This window comes from Eutrema salsugineum, unplaced genomic scaffold (assembly GCF_000478725.1).
Source record: "Eutrema salsugineum unplaced genomic scaffold, Eutsalg1_0 scaffold_7, whole genome shotgun sequence".
NCBI classification, from domain to species: Eukaryota; Viridiplantae; Streptophyta; class Magnoliopsida; order Brassicales; family Brassicaceae; genus Eutrema; species Eutrema salsugineum.
Genome location: NW_006256486.1, coordinates 5,059,969 through 5,074,472, shown reverse-complemented (window position 1 = coordinate 5,074,472; position 14,504 = coordinate 5,059,969). Strand labels below are relative to the sequence as shown.

Here is a 14,504-nt window from a genome sequence, read left to right as displayed (position 1 = left end):
GGAGAAATCGAAATCAATGACAATGGTCTTGAGTTTGAAAAATGACTGAGAAGTCGACGTCATCACTCATCACTCATCTCTAAGTCACTGTGTCAATCTGGTCGTTGACTCGCCATAAATGGGCCTTACGAACAAGAAACCTAAACAATTCGAAAAATGGTATTTCAAGATTGGGTTCGAACAATTCAGCAAAATAGAATCTGTTTACCAACAAAATCATTACAACAAAGAAAAAAAGTATTCAATATATTTATTAACGGATCCTAAAATTTAGTAATTCGGAACAAGATTTCAAAATACTATCAGATCTTTTAGTCTAGATGCATAAACCCAAAAGAAAAGGAGCAGAAACAAAGTTCAAATTCTTGACGAGGGAGACGTAGCAGCAATTCAATTCAGAACAAAGAGTTTAACGCAAAAGTGTAACTTTCCCATGTAACCCAGCTACACAAGATGTACTGTATCAGCAAAGCTTAACCATTAACAACACTAAACTGTTTTCTCTTCTGGTACACTTCCTACGAACGTACAAACAAACCTAAAGTGAAAAATCAAGCAAACATCAACAACCAATGACCAATCAGTCTTTCTCCAAACAAATGTTTTCCTAATTTCCACTAAAAACACCATAAGTTTCTTCTCAATTATCCGAGGTAGACGAGTCAAATCAGGTCTTCTACATTCCAGCCGCTATCTCTTGGACCTCCTCGATTGCTGAAACTGCTATTTTCAACTTATCTGCAGCTTGCTTCACTTTCTTTTGCTGCAACATTTGTCATTCAAAAATTTATCATGAGATTGTCTCTTTTTGCTCAATAAAATAAAAATAAAAAAGAGATTGTCTATCTCCAACTTTCTCTTTACTTGTAAGAATCCTTTTTCAACCTAAACCCCATCACTGAAACTAATCAAATGATCATTCAATTACCTCTAGCTCGTCTTTTAAAGCCAAACTACATAAAATACAGTTATGTTGAATATATTTCCTAGTATCCTTCGTGATCCCACACAAACATGATGTCTAAACCAAATTGATGCAAGGGTGGTGCTACCATGAATACAGTAAGTAAACCAATATCAACTATAGAGGACTTTAGTTGACTTACTAAGAGTGCGGCTTTTTTCTTGAGCTCTTTGGGGTCTGCAGCTTCCTTACCAGTAGTAGTAGCCTCTGTCGCCTTTATGAGTGGAAAACAGATTTTGACATAAGTATATAGTTTTGTATAAGCAGGGTTTATGTGTTAAATGAACTAATCACTTCTAAATATGAAATGATAACGACTTACCACATAGAACCAACAACTTGCATCACATTAGATCAAAAAAAGCTTTAGGATATACACCAAAAAAATTCAGATAAGATACACTAACCAAAAATGAACATATTTTCAAAGTTTTTGCACACACTTTAAACATACCACATCAAAGACCAGAGACAAATAACACATTACTCTTATGAAATATTTTTTTCCATTCTATGCAGAAGAAACAAACAGTAAAGCAGCTAAATAATGTTTGACATTTTGTCGATAAAAGAGAAGGAAGTTAAAAAGGGAAATTTACCTTCTTTGGCCTACCCACAGTCCTCTTGCTAGCAACTTCTTCACTTTTAGGTTTCCGTCCACGTTTCTGAGCTGGAGCCGCCACAGTATTAGCTGGAACAGTTGTAGCCGCCACGTCATCTTTCTTTGGCCTCCCTCGTTTTCTAGAACCATCTACAGTAGGAACCGGAGCCTCCTTTACAGGCAGAGTGTTCGACCTCCTGGGCCTGCCACGGCCGCTCTTCACAGCCGTCGCCGCCGCAGACGCAGTCGGAACAGCTGGTGCTGCTGCCGTAGCTCCGTTTCTTTTCGGACGGCCGCTCGGTTTTCTGGTCGGCTGAGCTGAACCGGCACCGTTTTGCTGAGAGTCGGACTTGGGCTTTGGTGGTCGACCACGGCCGCGTTTCTGAGAAGCAGTCGCGGCTGAGACGCCGGTGAGATCAGGTTGAAGTTGGTTACCAGAAGAATCTCCGGCTGTACCGGATCTCGGAGGTTCGAGACCAGTTCCGTGAGTCGCGGAAGGAGTCTCAGATCTTTTCGCCATGAGGAATCTAGATTCGAATCGGAAGAAAAAAAGAGCGGTTGTAAAAACGGCGGTTAAACGGAAAGAAAACCCTAGAAAACGGGATTCAACGGAGACTAAACTAAACAACAAATACAAAAACTCGATTTCGCTAAAACCTTGAAGAAATTTCGATGCTACAAACAACAAGAATCTAGAGGATGAAGACAGCAGATATCAGATTCAAGCATTCGCGTAGCAGTATGGAGGAATTTCATTTTCCGAAAAGCTAGGGTTCGCAATGCACGTACCTTGTTTGTTCAGCTTAGGGAGGAGGATTTGCGAATGAAAAAGCTAAAGAAAGCTTGAGAAACTGGAGGACGAGGAAAGAAACTGCGACGAGAAGCTTGGATAAGAAGAAAGAGGAGAGATGGTTTCGCGGTTAGAAGACGGTCACCATGGCTGGAGCTTGGAGAGCAAAACGAACAAACCGAGAGGTTCAGAATCCGTTGCGTCAACCAATACGGGCCCACCTGAAAGTCGTTCTTTTATGCTATCGACAAATTCTTTAAAATATTGAAAATTAATTTTCAGATTTAGGGATTTCTGGATTATATTATTTAAATCTTTTGGATCTATAATATGCTAAAATCCTCATAATCGCCAGTTGTGAAAATGAAGAAACCTTGTAACATGTAAGTTTGTTTTCTTCATACATTAGTTTTGCGATTTCTTTTTCTAAAAAGTTGTTAAAACAAAACTCAATTGCAATTACCCTACTTTTGTTCAAATTTCAAATTTTTTTGGAGGAAATTAATGGTTGGAAATGGTTTAAAAAGGTGTGAGTGAAGAGGAAACCGTTCTACCTCCTACCTAATTTTTGCAATAATTAATTAAACCGGATTTGGAACTTTAAACAAAGCAACTGACACAAGCAACGTTAAATTTAAATTTAATGGGCTTAAGATAATTACTGACATGACTGAAGAAACCATCATAGAAGTAAAAATTACATAGCGTCTTTGAGAAACATTAAATCCTAAAAGCCTAAGATACCAAATAAAAAGAAGAGAACAGAGTCTAATAAACATGAGGGTACAAAGCAAAAGCCTACACAGATATGACCGATGGAGAGAGAGAGATGGTACATGAACAATGGCAACATCCTAAATACTTTACAGACATTACCCTACCTCTCCTTGTTGTTTGGTTAGAGACACAATCATCATCATTTTGGTTTTTTTTTTTGTTTTCTCTCCTGCAAACACCCTTATAAGATTAAAAAATTCATAGAACACACAACAAGCAAACCCACCATCATCATCACCACTTGCTAGCTTTTACAAACTATGTCAAGACTGCTCTCTTTAGAACAGAGCTTCCTGCATAGCCTCTGCTTCTGTCTGTGCTTGTCCTTGTCCTTGAACTTGACCTTGTTCTTGTCCCTGTCCCTCAGGTTCAGGTTCAGGGTGTTGTTCAAGTGGCTGCGTTTCTTCCATGTGTTGTGGTTCCCCTGTTGGCGGCGTCTCTGTTGTTGTTACAATTAGCTCTTCCAGCTCTTGTATGGCTTGAACCACTGCTTGGTTTTCACTTCCTCCTATCTCGGCTTTCAACACGTTAACAATATCCTTCGCTTTCGCTTGCTGCATAAAGGAGCAGACCGGAACCACCATAAGCATGGAGAATTATGGAATTTAAAAGAAAATGAAACCAAGAGAGGATACCATAAGTGTTTTTGTTCATTAATCGACTTACAAACAATTCAAACTTCTTCTTGAGTTCACCATAGCCAATATCTTGTTGTCCAGGAGCACCCTTTGACGCAGCATTCTATGTTTGTAAAAAGGCAAGAAAATAGATGTAAGTATGATAACTCAGAAAATAAACACATCGATAAAATAGATTAACAAATTGTAGAGGAAATAATGGAAAGACTATGAGAACACAAATTCTTGAAGTTTGGTTAAATTACCTAAGTTCTGCCTAAAAATCAAAATTTGACGGATGTTTGTGCATCGAAAGCTAATTTCCTATGTAATTCTAAGCAATAATGACTAGCTAAAGCGAGCCACCGACCACTTTGCTCTTGATTACCAAACAAAGAGAAATCTTAATTTAATGATAGTACACCAAAAACCAAATAAGCATAGGCCAAAAGCAGAGACACGAATATAATTATACTGTAGAAACTATATTAGATACTCTCTACCTGCAAACTCGAAAGAGACAATATTCAGAGTGGAAAGTGACATTTATTCACAAGACAAAAGTTCCAACTTTTTCGATTATCTATTTGACCCGGAAAAATATCTAGCTCTATAATGGCCTCGGGTTTGGGAATTATCGCAAACACTGAGAAAACAGAGAAAAAAAAACATACCTTTCTTGGTCTTCCTACAGGTCTTCCAGTACGAAAATAGCCTCTCTTCGGCTTCATAGGCTTCCTGATCACACCTCCAATCTTCGGAGGCCGTCCTCGTCCTCTCTTCGCAACCATGACTCCAACCTCAGCTCCTCCACTCTCCGCGTTAGGTGGTGGTGGAGGTAGCGCAAGAGAAGAAGAAGCACCTGCGTCAACTCTCTTCGGTCTCCCTCGGCGTCTGACTCCACCGTTAGCAACGTATGGGAACACCGAAGCCGGAGCTGAGACCACTGCTGGCTTCCTCTCTCTCCCAGCAGCTCTTCCACTCGGTGGCCGACCTCTTCGCTTCACGATTCCAACGCCTCCGGAAACAGAAGCCGGCTTCACTGTCGGCAAAGCTCCATCTTTCCTCGGACGACCCGGTGGCCTCCTTATCGGCTGCTGCGTCTGTGGCTGCATCTGTGGCTGCATCTGTGGCTGCATCTGAGGCTGAATCTGTGGCTGAATCTCATCCTCTGGTCGAGAAACAGGAAATTCGTTTGGTTCCCAGGTGGATTTTCCGTTAGTCTGAGCATCACTGGATTGAACATCGGGTTTTGGTTTCGGAGGTCGACCACGACCACGTTTCTGAGTCTGAGGAGCAGAAGTCGCAGCCGGATCAGGTAAAGGTTGGTTCTCGTTGACTGTGATGTTACTCGGGAAATCAGATCTGGGAGGCTCAAGACCAGCAGCTTGAGCTGCAGCTGCAACAGCTACGCTAGTCGGAGGAGGAGTAGCTGCGAATTTGTAGGATTTCTTCACCATCACGAGGATTCCACTGTTCTTCAGAGTCTTGAGATGGTGAGTTAGCAGAGCGCCATGAGCTGGAGGTATCCCAGTGTAAATTCTCTCGATGTACCTCGAAATTGCTTGCTTGCTTGAGCCGTCTGGCTCGTTCAAAGCCGCAATCGCAGTGCAAATCATCTACAAACACACAGGCAAAGAGAATTCAGTCAAAAATAAAAAAACCCTAGATAAGTCAAAATGTTGAAATTCTCAGTAGCGGAGCTCAGATGAGCTTACGTCGGAGTAAGGAGGGTGGTTAAAAGATGGATGAGGAACTTGTTGCGGCGGCGGTTGAAAGAACTGGTTGTTGTTAGGCGGCGCGACGGCGGAGGGGTTAGCGGCGGTGAAGAAGGGGTGTTGGGCGGTGGCGAAGGGATTGGAGTTGGTGAAAGGAGGAAAAGCGGTGAACGGAGGAGGATGGTGAGGATCATTGGGTACAGAGAGAGAAGGATCCATGGATTTAGAGAGAGAAAACAGAGGAAGGTGATGAGATTTTGATTTAGGGCTTTTTTTTGTTTTTTCGTTTTCTTTTTCTTTTCCTCTTTTAATTTCAACGAAATTAAATTTTTGCGGAAGGAGGAGATAAAAAAAGGTTAGGTTGGAGAGAGAGTGTGCGTAGAGAGATATGCAAATGACGAAAGGTGGGAAGAGCCAGTAATTGAAATCTAACCGTTGAAAGTGTCTTTTGGTGCCGATTTATGACACGGATCGATGACGTGGCGCTCTTTTTTAATAAAAATTGAGTTTTGTGTTTCTTTGGATTTTTTTTTCTGCTACTACTAAACCGTAATTAATTTTATAATTTTCCTAATTTATTCATTTTGTAGTCATAAAATTTATAACTTTACATACAAAAATGTTGACTAAAAAAAATATAATGTAAGTGTATAATTTTATTTATTTATATTTTGAGCAACTAAACAAATAATTTTTTCTACTTTTTTTATATTTTCACACATAATTTTCCAATTTTTCTTTTATCTAAATTGCATGAAAAATTTAACATTTATTTCTTGTTTTAGAAACATTTCAAAAATAAAAATATGTTGAAAATGCGGGAAAATACTTTAATAATGTAAGTTTGAATTTTATTTCAAAATAAAAACATGATTTGTTTTCGAAAGCGTAATAAATAAATAATTAAATTATCTAAATTTTGAGATATAAATGATCAGTTTGATTTATTAGATGAAATTAATGATGAGATTACTTGAATCTGAAGATCTTTCACTTCATAAATTAGAATTAGAGATAATTTTGTGATAGATGAAAATAAGAATAATAAAGAAGAAAGAGTTGAAGAAAGATGAAAATTATTTAGATATGGAAGAGTTAAAGACTGAATAGAGAAAATTCCTTTGCGACAACACTCTTGAAAAGTTGTCATGTTAGTCACTTAAGTTTGCAATCATCTGTTGTCACTGATTGCAACTAATCATTTTAATTTTTTTGTTGCATTACCATTCAGAAGCTGATCCTACAAATACTTTTCATTCTCATACTCATCTTTGGTAAGAGAGAGCTGTCGTGTTTGTCACTTAATTTTGCAATCATCTGTTGTCGTTAAATCCAATTACTAATTTTACAATTTCGCTGTATTTTAAAATGGTTTGTATCTTTTTTGGGACATTATGCATAATTTTCTTCTTAGACTTCTATTTAGTAGTTGCCATTTCATCTGATTAAAATTTATAATTGAAGCACATTACGAATTGTTTTTTTTCTTTCTCTTTTGGCTTAAAACGTTACGAATTGTTGACCAATAAAAAATGATGCAAGATAAAAATTTCGGGGCCATGGGAGGAACAAAATGTTATTAACAAACTGAAAGACAAGGGGTTTTTCTTAAGGGGATCAAACATTTAGAGGTATTATACTAATTTTAGTTACATATGCGTTTTCTCTCTAATTCAAATCCTATATATACACACAGGAACAAACAGTTACAAAAGCTTTACACTCTCGTGGCTATATTTCAGAAGCAACATAGATCTTTAAATGGACTCAGAACAAGATGTAAAGCAAACAAACAGTGAATCAAATTTTCATTATTCTATTCGGAGAGAACTAAAATCCAAGTATAGGAATCGCATAGCAAACTTCTTCCTAAATCTAAAAACGTGAATATAAAAGATTGGAATGTTGCAATCAGTAGCAACATGTCTATGGTTGGTCTTTGTAACAATTTGACATTTCCAATGCCTTCTCAAATAGTGTTTTCTTATGTACATGAAGTTGCCACTTGGATACACTTTAAATCAGAGGGAATGTCTAAATGATAATATTGTTAATTGCAAAATTTAATTCCAAATACCATAAAAAAAGTAGTGCTCTTCGTAAATGTCTTCTTGTCATCACTAGCAAACCCAAATAGCTCGCAAATTCACGAATAGTTATGGGGTAAGACTATTCACCAATAGAAAACAAAACTTCAAGCTAATAATCTTGTGCACTTATGCTAATATGTCAACTAATGGTTCCCAAAGAATCAAAACTTGTTGCACAACTCTTCCAAGTCATTATGGCTTCTGATGCCTTTGAATAACTGAACTCAACTCCATGGATCTTTGTTGCAGTTCTAAGACTCAGAACAATGAGTGCCACTGCCTTTCTTAAGAATACTTAAATAGCATCCAAAGCATCTGATTACAGAAGCTTTCGACCACAAATCAATATCTACTCTTCATTCAACAAATAGTATCTTTAGCAAGTAAATAGGATGATTCAGAAAGTTGCAGTAGTGAATCAATTTTGAATTTTCTCAGTATCTCAAACACCATATCCTGTTTCTATATACCAACCCTCTAAATTCCAAATCGAGCACAAGTTTCTCAAAAAAGCTCCGATAAATATCGATTAATACCAATCAGTTTCAACAGGAAATAAATTGGGAAATAATATTGCTTAAATGGAATTAATGTAAGAATAAAATTAATATCTAGATTCGTACATGACCAAGTTCTTATCTCGATCTTTACAACGGTTCTTCGTTGTCAATTCAGAAAATCGAAGTCTTCGCATGAGAAAAAAGGAAAAAAAATAGCTCTCCGTAAAATTTGTACCCATTAGAGCGGCCCAAACAACTTATTTGGCCCATACATATTGAACCGTGTCCTTATAAACTTTGGGAAAATTGGGCTATTGGGATACGGTTTAACCGCGGTTTGGATACGATTTAGCGCGGCTTGGCACATATATCGAGGCAATTTTATGTTGGTTATCATGCCAAACCGTGTTCAACCGTGTTTGACCCGTGTTCGACCCGTGTCCCACCCGTATCCAACCCGAGTTTGACCTGTGTTGACTTTTTTTTCCAAACCGTGTTCGACCCAGTATTTTTTTTTCAAAGGAGTAAAAAATGGCAGGAACTGGGAAATGCCTTGCCACTGTCACCGGGGATCCTGTGAGCTTCTCTTTCCCTCGCGTCTTGTCTCCTTTTAATGGCTTCTCTTCTCTTCGATTAACCGATTAATAGATTGATCAGATGTGTTCGAAATGGTAAGGGCTTCCAAAAAAAATTTTAAATTCCAGGGTTTAAAGCTTTACGCTCTCTCGTGGCTATAGCTCAGAAGCAACATACATCCTTTAGTGGACTCACAACAAGAGTCAAAGCAAACAGTGAGCAAATTTTCACTATTGTATTAAATTTTGAATCTCTACAAGATCAATATAGTAGATCATAATCTATTCACCAAGGTATAAGGCTCCATCTTTTTAATTGTTTTTGGTATATGTGAATGGCATAGTTGTGGCTAATAAAAATGACAAATATAATTTGAATTCACAATTGAAATCATGTTTCAGTTTTAGAGTTTTAGCTTAGGTCCTTTGAAGTATTTTATTGGCTTAGATATTGCAAGGCATGCTGATCGAATAGCTTGATCAGGCAGGTTTTTAAGGTTATAAGCCTTTTTAATATCAAACTGTCTCAGATAATGGTGATCTCTTACATGTGCTTAAAGCATACAATAGTCTAATTGGCAAACTCATAAACCTTACATTGCCAAAACATGATTTATGTTTTTCCGTCCACAAATTGGCTCAGTTTAACTTAGTTTCTAGAGTTCCTCATGATGAAATTGCATCAAATGCTCTGCACTACATATCAAAGGAGCTGTTAGGCAAAGATTTTTATATTATTCTATTTAAACACAAACTCTAAGCTTTTGCAAACGCATATTGGAGAGTTTTTCCTAACAATAGGATTTATCACGAACATTTTTTCGGACTTTTAATGGCATGATTTATGTTTAATCTCTTTACATTCCATTTTGAGGGAGGATATTAATGTATGTGATCAAATGAATCAGCTAGAGAGCTTGTTCGTTATTAATAGTCGGTTAATCTTCTGTTTATTGGCTTTTGGACTTTTAATGGCATGATTTATGTGTAATCTCTTTACATTCCATTTTGAGGGAGGATATTAATGTATGTGATCAAATGAATCAGCTAGAGAGCTCGTTCGTTATTAATAGTCGGTTAATCTTCTGTTTATTGGCTTTCGGACTTTTAATGGCATGCTTTATGTTTAATCTCTTTACATTCCATTTTGAGGGAGGATATTAATGTATGTGATCAAATGAATCAGCTAGAGAGCTCGTTCGTTATTAATAGTCGGTTAATCTTCTGTTTATTGGCTTTCGGACTTTTAATGGCATGCTTTATGTTTAATCTCTTTACATTCCATTTTGAGGGAGGATATTAATGTATGTGATCAAATGAATCAGCTAGAGAGCTCGTTCGTTATTAATAGTCGGTTAATCTTCTGTTTATTGGCTTTCGGACTTTTAATGGCATGCTTTATGTTTAATCTCTTTACATTCCATTTTGAGGGAGGATATTAATGTATGTGATCAAATGAATCAGCTAGAGAGCTCGTTCGTTATTAATAGTCGGTTAATCTTCTGTTTATTGGCTTTCGGACTTTTAATGGCATGCTTTATGTTTAATCTCTTTACATTCCATTTTGAGGGAGGATATTAATGTATGTGATCAAATGAATCAGCTAGAGAGCTCGTTCGTTATTAATAGTCGGTTAATCTTCTGTTTATTGGCTTTCCGACTTTTAATGGCATGATTTATGTTTAATCTCTTTACATTCCATTTTGAGGGAGGATATTAATGTATGTGATCAAATGAATCAGCTAGAGAGCTCGTTCGTTATTAATTGTCGGTTAATCTTCTGTTTATTGGCTTGTATCGTAAACTTTAGTTTACAACTAATGAAAAATAGTTAATCCTAAACTAACTTTTATAGAAGGCATGGTTTATTTTCAAACGAGTTGGAAGAAGAAGAGTGTGAGCGAGAAACTAGTTGTAGCGTATGAGATGGGATAATGCTTGTATCTTTAGAGAGATTTCCACGTGATAAATAATAAATATGCATGCGTGTGAGGATTGTCACAAACTCCATCACGTGTATGAAAATCACTAGAAGATTATTTATTGTGAGAGAGCAACATGCTTCACCATGATAAAGGTATTTCATGTTCCTGGGGATATTACTTCTGAAATGGTGTTGGTTTCATTTGATCTCGATTTAATTACCAACAAAGATTTAGAGATATTTATTTCCAGTAGCATTTTCTGAGTTTGTTATTATATGTTTAACACTTCTCAAATTTATAGCTTTTTTCCTAGTTTAATTTTACAACTTGTCTTTTTATTTTCTCGTTTATCAGTTTCCATCTCAGTTCTAAAATCTATCTCTTTTTCCGTTGCAGCGTTGCCCCTGTATTGATTTCTTCCTCACCTCATCGTCTTGTCGCCGGAAATCTTTTTTTTTGTTTATCCTCCTCGTGTCTCAGCAAAAGAGTTTTCATAGCTATTTTTGTCAGGTTTATTTCCCATTTAAAAAGGATTTTGTTTCTAATACTAATTTTTACCAACTTCGACCTTGTATCCGATCTGTTCCTGGCTCCCTTCGATTCATCTCTATCAATAATTTGGACCATCATACTTTGTAGACAACATAATTCTATATATTCCCCTCCATGAATATCGCTTCAAATGTCCGACAACAATTATTTCCAATGTCCATTTGTTGTCAAAACTTCACAATACTTATTTCTATGTTTTAATATAACACTACAAGAAAAACATCATTTTACAACGGCCAAAATGGTCGTTATTTCGTCGTAATAGGGCCATTACGACGGACTACCGACGATTTCGAAATCGTCGTAAAGTCATCGTCGTAATAGACAAATCGTCGTAAAATCGTCGTATAATATACGACGGTTTCATTTCGTCGTAACATCGAGGGAAACAAAATCCTCGTAAATACGTCGTACAGTTTACGACGATTTTACATCGAATTGCGTCGACTTGGTCTTCGTCTGGACCGTCGTTAAGTGGTCGTTAATTGTCGACGTAAGATTGTCGTAAAATGTACGACGCATAAATCGTCGTAAATCAATCGTAAAGTATTTAATCATTTCGTCGTAAAATCGTCGTAAAGCTCGGACGTATAATCGTCGTATTTGTCATCGTATATTTTAGTCGTAAATTCGTCGTAATATTTACGACGAATGTACGACGGTTTTAATAAAGCTATTACGACGATTATACGACGTTTAATATAATCGAAAATTAAAAAAAAATAATTCGAATTAAAATTTAAATTAAAAAAAAATAATTTACAATTTAAAATTTATTAAAATTTGAAATTAAAACTAATTGTAATTTACATAAAAACCCTACAGCTCTAAATCTAAACCTAAATTTAAATCGTCGATCCCGTCACCGGCCTCCTCTCCATCGTCCTGGACGTGTTCCTTGCCGGGTCTTCGGTTTGATGCTTCCGCCGGCGCCTGATCTTCGGCTCTAGGAGGCTCAACCCCGAGAGATCGGAACATCTCCTCGTCCATCTGCACCGGCGGTTGCGTCGTAGTGGATGACCCGGCGGCAGACGATCCGACAATTCCATCAGCCTGCAGCTTGTCCAACTGCGCCATGAGTACCGGGTTGTCGGCTCTCATGATCTCGAAGAGACCGTAGAGCTGGTCGATCCTCGTCTCGTACCGGGTCCGCATTTGATCGATCTCCTGGCGGATAACCGGATCCGGGACCCGGACGTGACCAGTCGCCGTAACTCTCGGGGTATCACGGATGGACCGCATCCCTAATACCCGCCCCTTTTTCTTTGGGGCAACCTACAAATATTTAATAACATTATGGTTAGAAATTTAATTTAAAACTAAAGTTACATTAATTAAATATAGTAATTAAATTTACTTCTTCGAAGATCTGGTTCATCTCCGCCACCGTCAGCGCCGGGGTCGATTGGACCGAGCTACCTCCAGGAGACGTTTGACGCGCCTACGGAGTCAGCTGCGTCTGTCGCTCCTCGATCGCCACACAGGCGGCGTTGTAGATCTCTTCCGCCCGAGGATCCGTGAATTCGCCGTTACGCTTCTTATGCGTCTCGCCGAAAATCTTCGTCATCGGAAGAAGTTCTCCTCCGTTATCTTCGACCTACAAAATCAAAATGAAAAAATTAATTAGTATCGAGAAATAAGAGTTAATTATTTAAAAACAAAAAAATTAGTAATTTTAATTTACTTACCATCATAAGCCGTTTTCCGGCAAAAGGAATCTGGCCGGAAGTGTGCGGGACGTTCTTCCGATTTCCCGCATCGTCAGTAGCGTTCCTGAAAAATATTTTCATTAAAATCTATTATAAGAAAAAAAAATAATGTAAATATTATTGGAATTAACTATTTACCTAGATCCAGAACACTTGGCGGCCGTAGTCTGGTTGTGCGGATCCAACCAATACTGGACAAGGCCCCGCCAGACGGTATTGGCCATAGGTGCCGGCTTGGCCTTGTCACCGTCAACCTCCCACTTCTGTTTCCAGTCGGAAACGGTGTTGTTGAGGCGGAATTTGACCTTCTCCTTGAAGGCCGTCTCCACACGTTCGTGTGCGGATGTTTCCCAATGCCAGTTTTGCTAGGAAAAAAAAAGAAGTTAGTAATTATTGTAAAAAGTTAAAATTTAAAATTAAAATTAAACGAAATGGTAAATTACTTACCGCAAAAGACTTGAACCAAGTGTCAAGTGTGGCCTGATCCAGCTTCTTCCAGCTGGTATGGGGTTGTACGAAAAACCCCTTGATGATATCCGCAACGTTACGACCGACTGCATTGTCGGTCGTAAACCTAGTCAAATGGAAAGAGAAAAAGTAAATTAATATCAAATATATAAGAATAAATATTAATTAATTTAAAAATATTGTAAGAAAAAAATTACGTACCAAAAGGTGCCCGGGGCTCGATCCGGGTCGAGTTTGTTCATGGTCTCACGACCGGGTTGCGCCAGAAGATCCTGTACTGTAAACTGGGCATACGGTACAGGCGGGATCGGATCAGCCTCAGGATCGGCCTGTGCAGGAGCCGCTGGTTCGGCTGGTGGTGGTGGAGGCGGTGCCGGCTGCGGAACAACGACCGGTTGGGAAACCGTCCGTTGTGTTCCCGAGGACTCCGGGATGGCTGATCCGGTCGCCGAGGTAGACGGGACCGTACCGTCAGAATCGACGAGCTGTCGGTAGTGAAATCTCTTAGCCCGAGAAGCCATATCGACAGAATCTACAAAATTTAAAAAAATTAGTTACTAATTTTTCAAATATTTATTTAAATTTACCAAAATCCGGGCCTAACTAAATTCCGAAACCTAAATCTAAATTCCGAACCTAAATCTAAATTCCGAACCTAAATCTAAAATAATATGTAATGATATTAATTTAAAAAACATACTTACAAATTAATTGGCTGGAGAGTAGGGAGAGAAGGGAGAGGTAGATTTCTAGAGAGATAGAGAGATTTCTAGAGAGAAAGAGAGGAAGAGAGGAATGAGCGACGAATGAGGAAATCTCGCGTCCCTTATATAGATTTTGTGATCGTCGTAAAATCGTCGTAACTCTACGACGGTTTTACGACGATTCGGTTGTATAACAGTCGGTCCACTGCATGACATGACACGTGTCGTGATGGGAGCATTTGACCGTTACGACGGTTTTACGACGATTAAACCCAAAACCGTCGTAAAATCGTCGTAACGTCTAAACATTTACAACCTCGTACCTCGGATCAAGAGCCTATCCGGTGCAGATGTTACGACGGCTCTACGACGGTTTTGTGTTCATTCGCCGCAAAAACGTCGTTAGGGCGAAATGATATTATAATGATACGAGTACTGACAATTAGCGTACCGACTGCTATTGCGTCGACTCGGGGAGAGACCGTCTCATAGGATACGGCGATTTGCGTGCATT

The 14,504-nt window shown here is 38.3% G+C and overlaps 2 protein-coding genes across 2 annotated transcripts; both read right to left on the bottom strand.

Annotated features, from left to right (window-relative positions):
* Positions 1-371: 371 nt before the first annotated feature.
* Positions 372-2,583, bottom strand: LOC18011168 (putative DNA-binding protein At1g48610). The gene is made up of 4 exons (XM_006393321.2): positions 2,355-2,583; positions 1,564-2,092; positions 1,107-1,178; positions 372-763 (listed from the first exon to the last, which is right to left on the bottom strand). Exons 2-4 carry the CDS (start codon positions 2,083-2,085, stop codon positions 677-679), a joined length of 681 nt encoding a protein of 226 aa, XP_006393383.1. The 5' UTR covers positions 2,086-2,092; positions 2,355-2,583; the 3' UTR covers positions 372-676.
* Positions 2,584-3,017: 434 nt separating this feature from the next.
* LOC18011167 (translation initiation factor IF-2) lies at positions 3,018-5,798 on the bottom strand. Its single transcript, XM_006393320.2, has 4 exons — positions 5,468-5,798; positions 4,424-5,368; positions 3,799-3,873; positions 3,018-3,686 (listed from the first exon to the last, which is right to left on the bottom strand). The coding sequence occupies exons 1-4, from the start codon at positions 5,684-5,686 to the stop codon at positions 3,411-3,413; spliced, it is 1,515 nt and encodes a 504-aa protein (XP_006393382.1). The 5' UTR covers positions 5,687-5,798; the 3' UTR covers positions 3,018-3,410.
* Between the last annotated feature and the right edge of the window lie 8,706 nt (positions 5,799-14,504).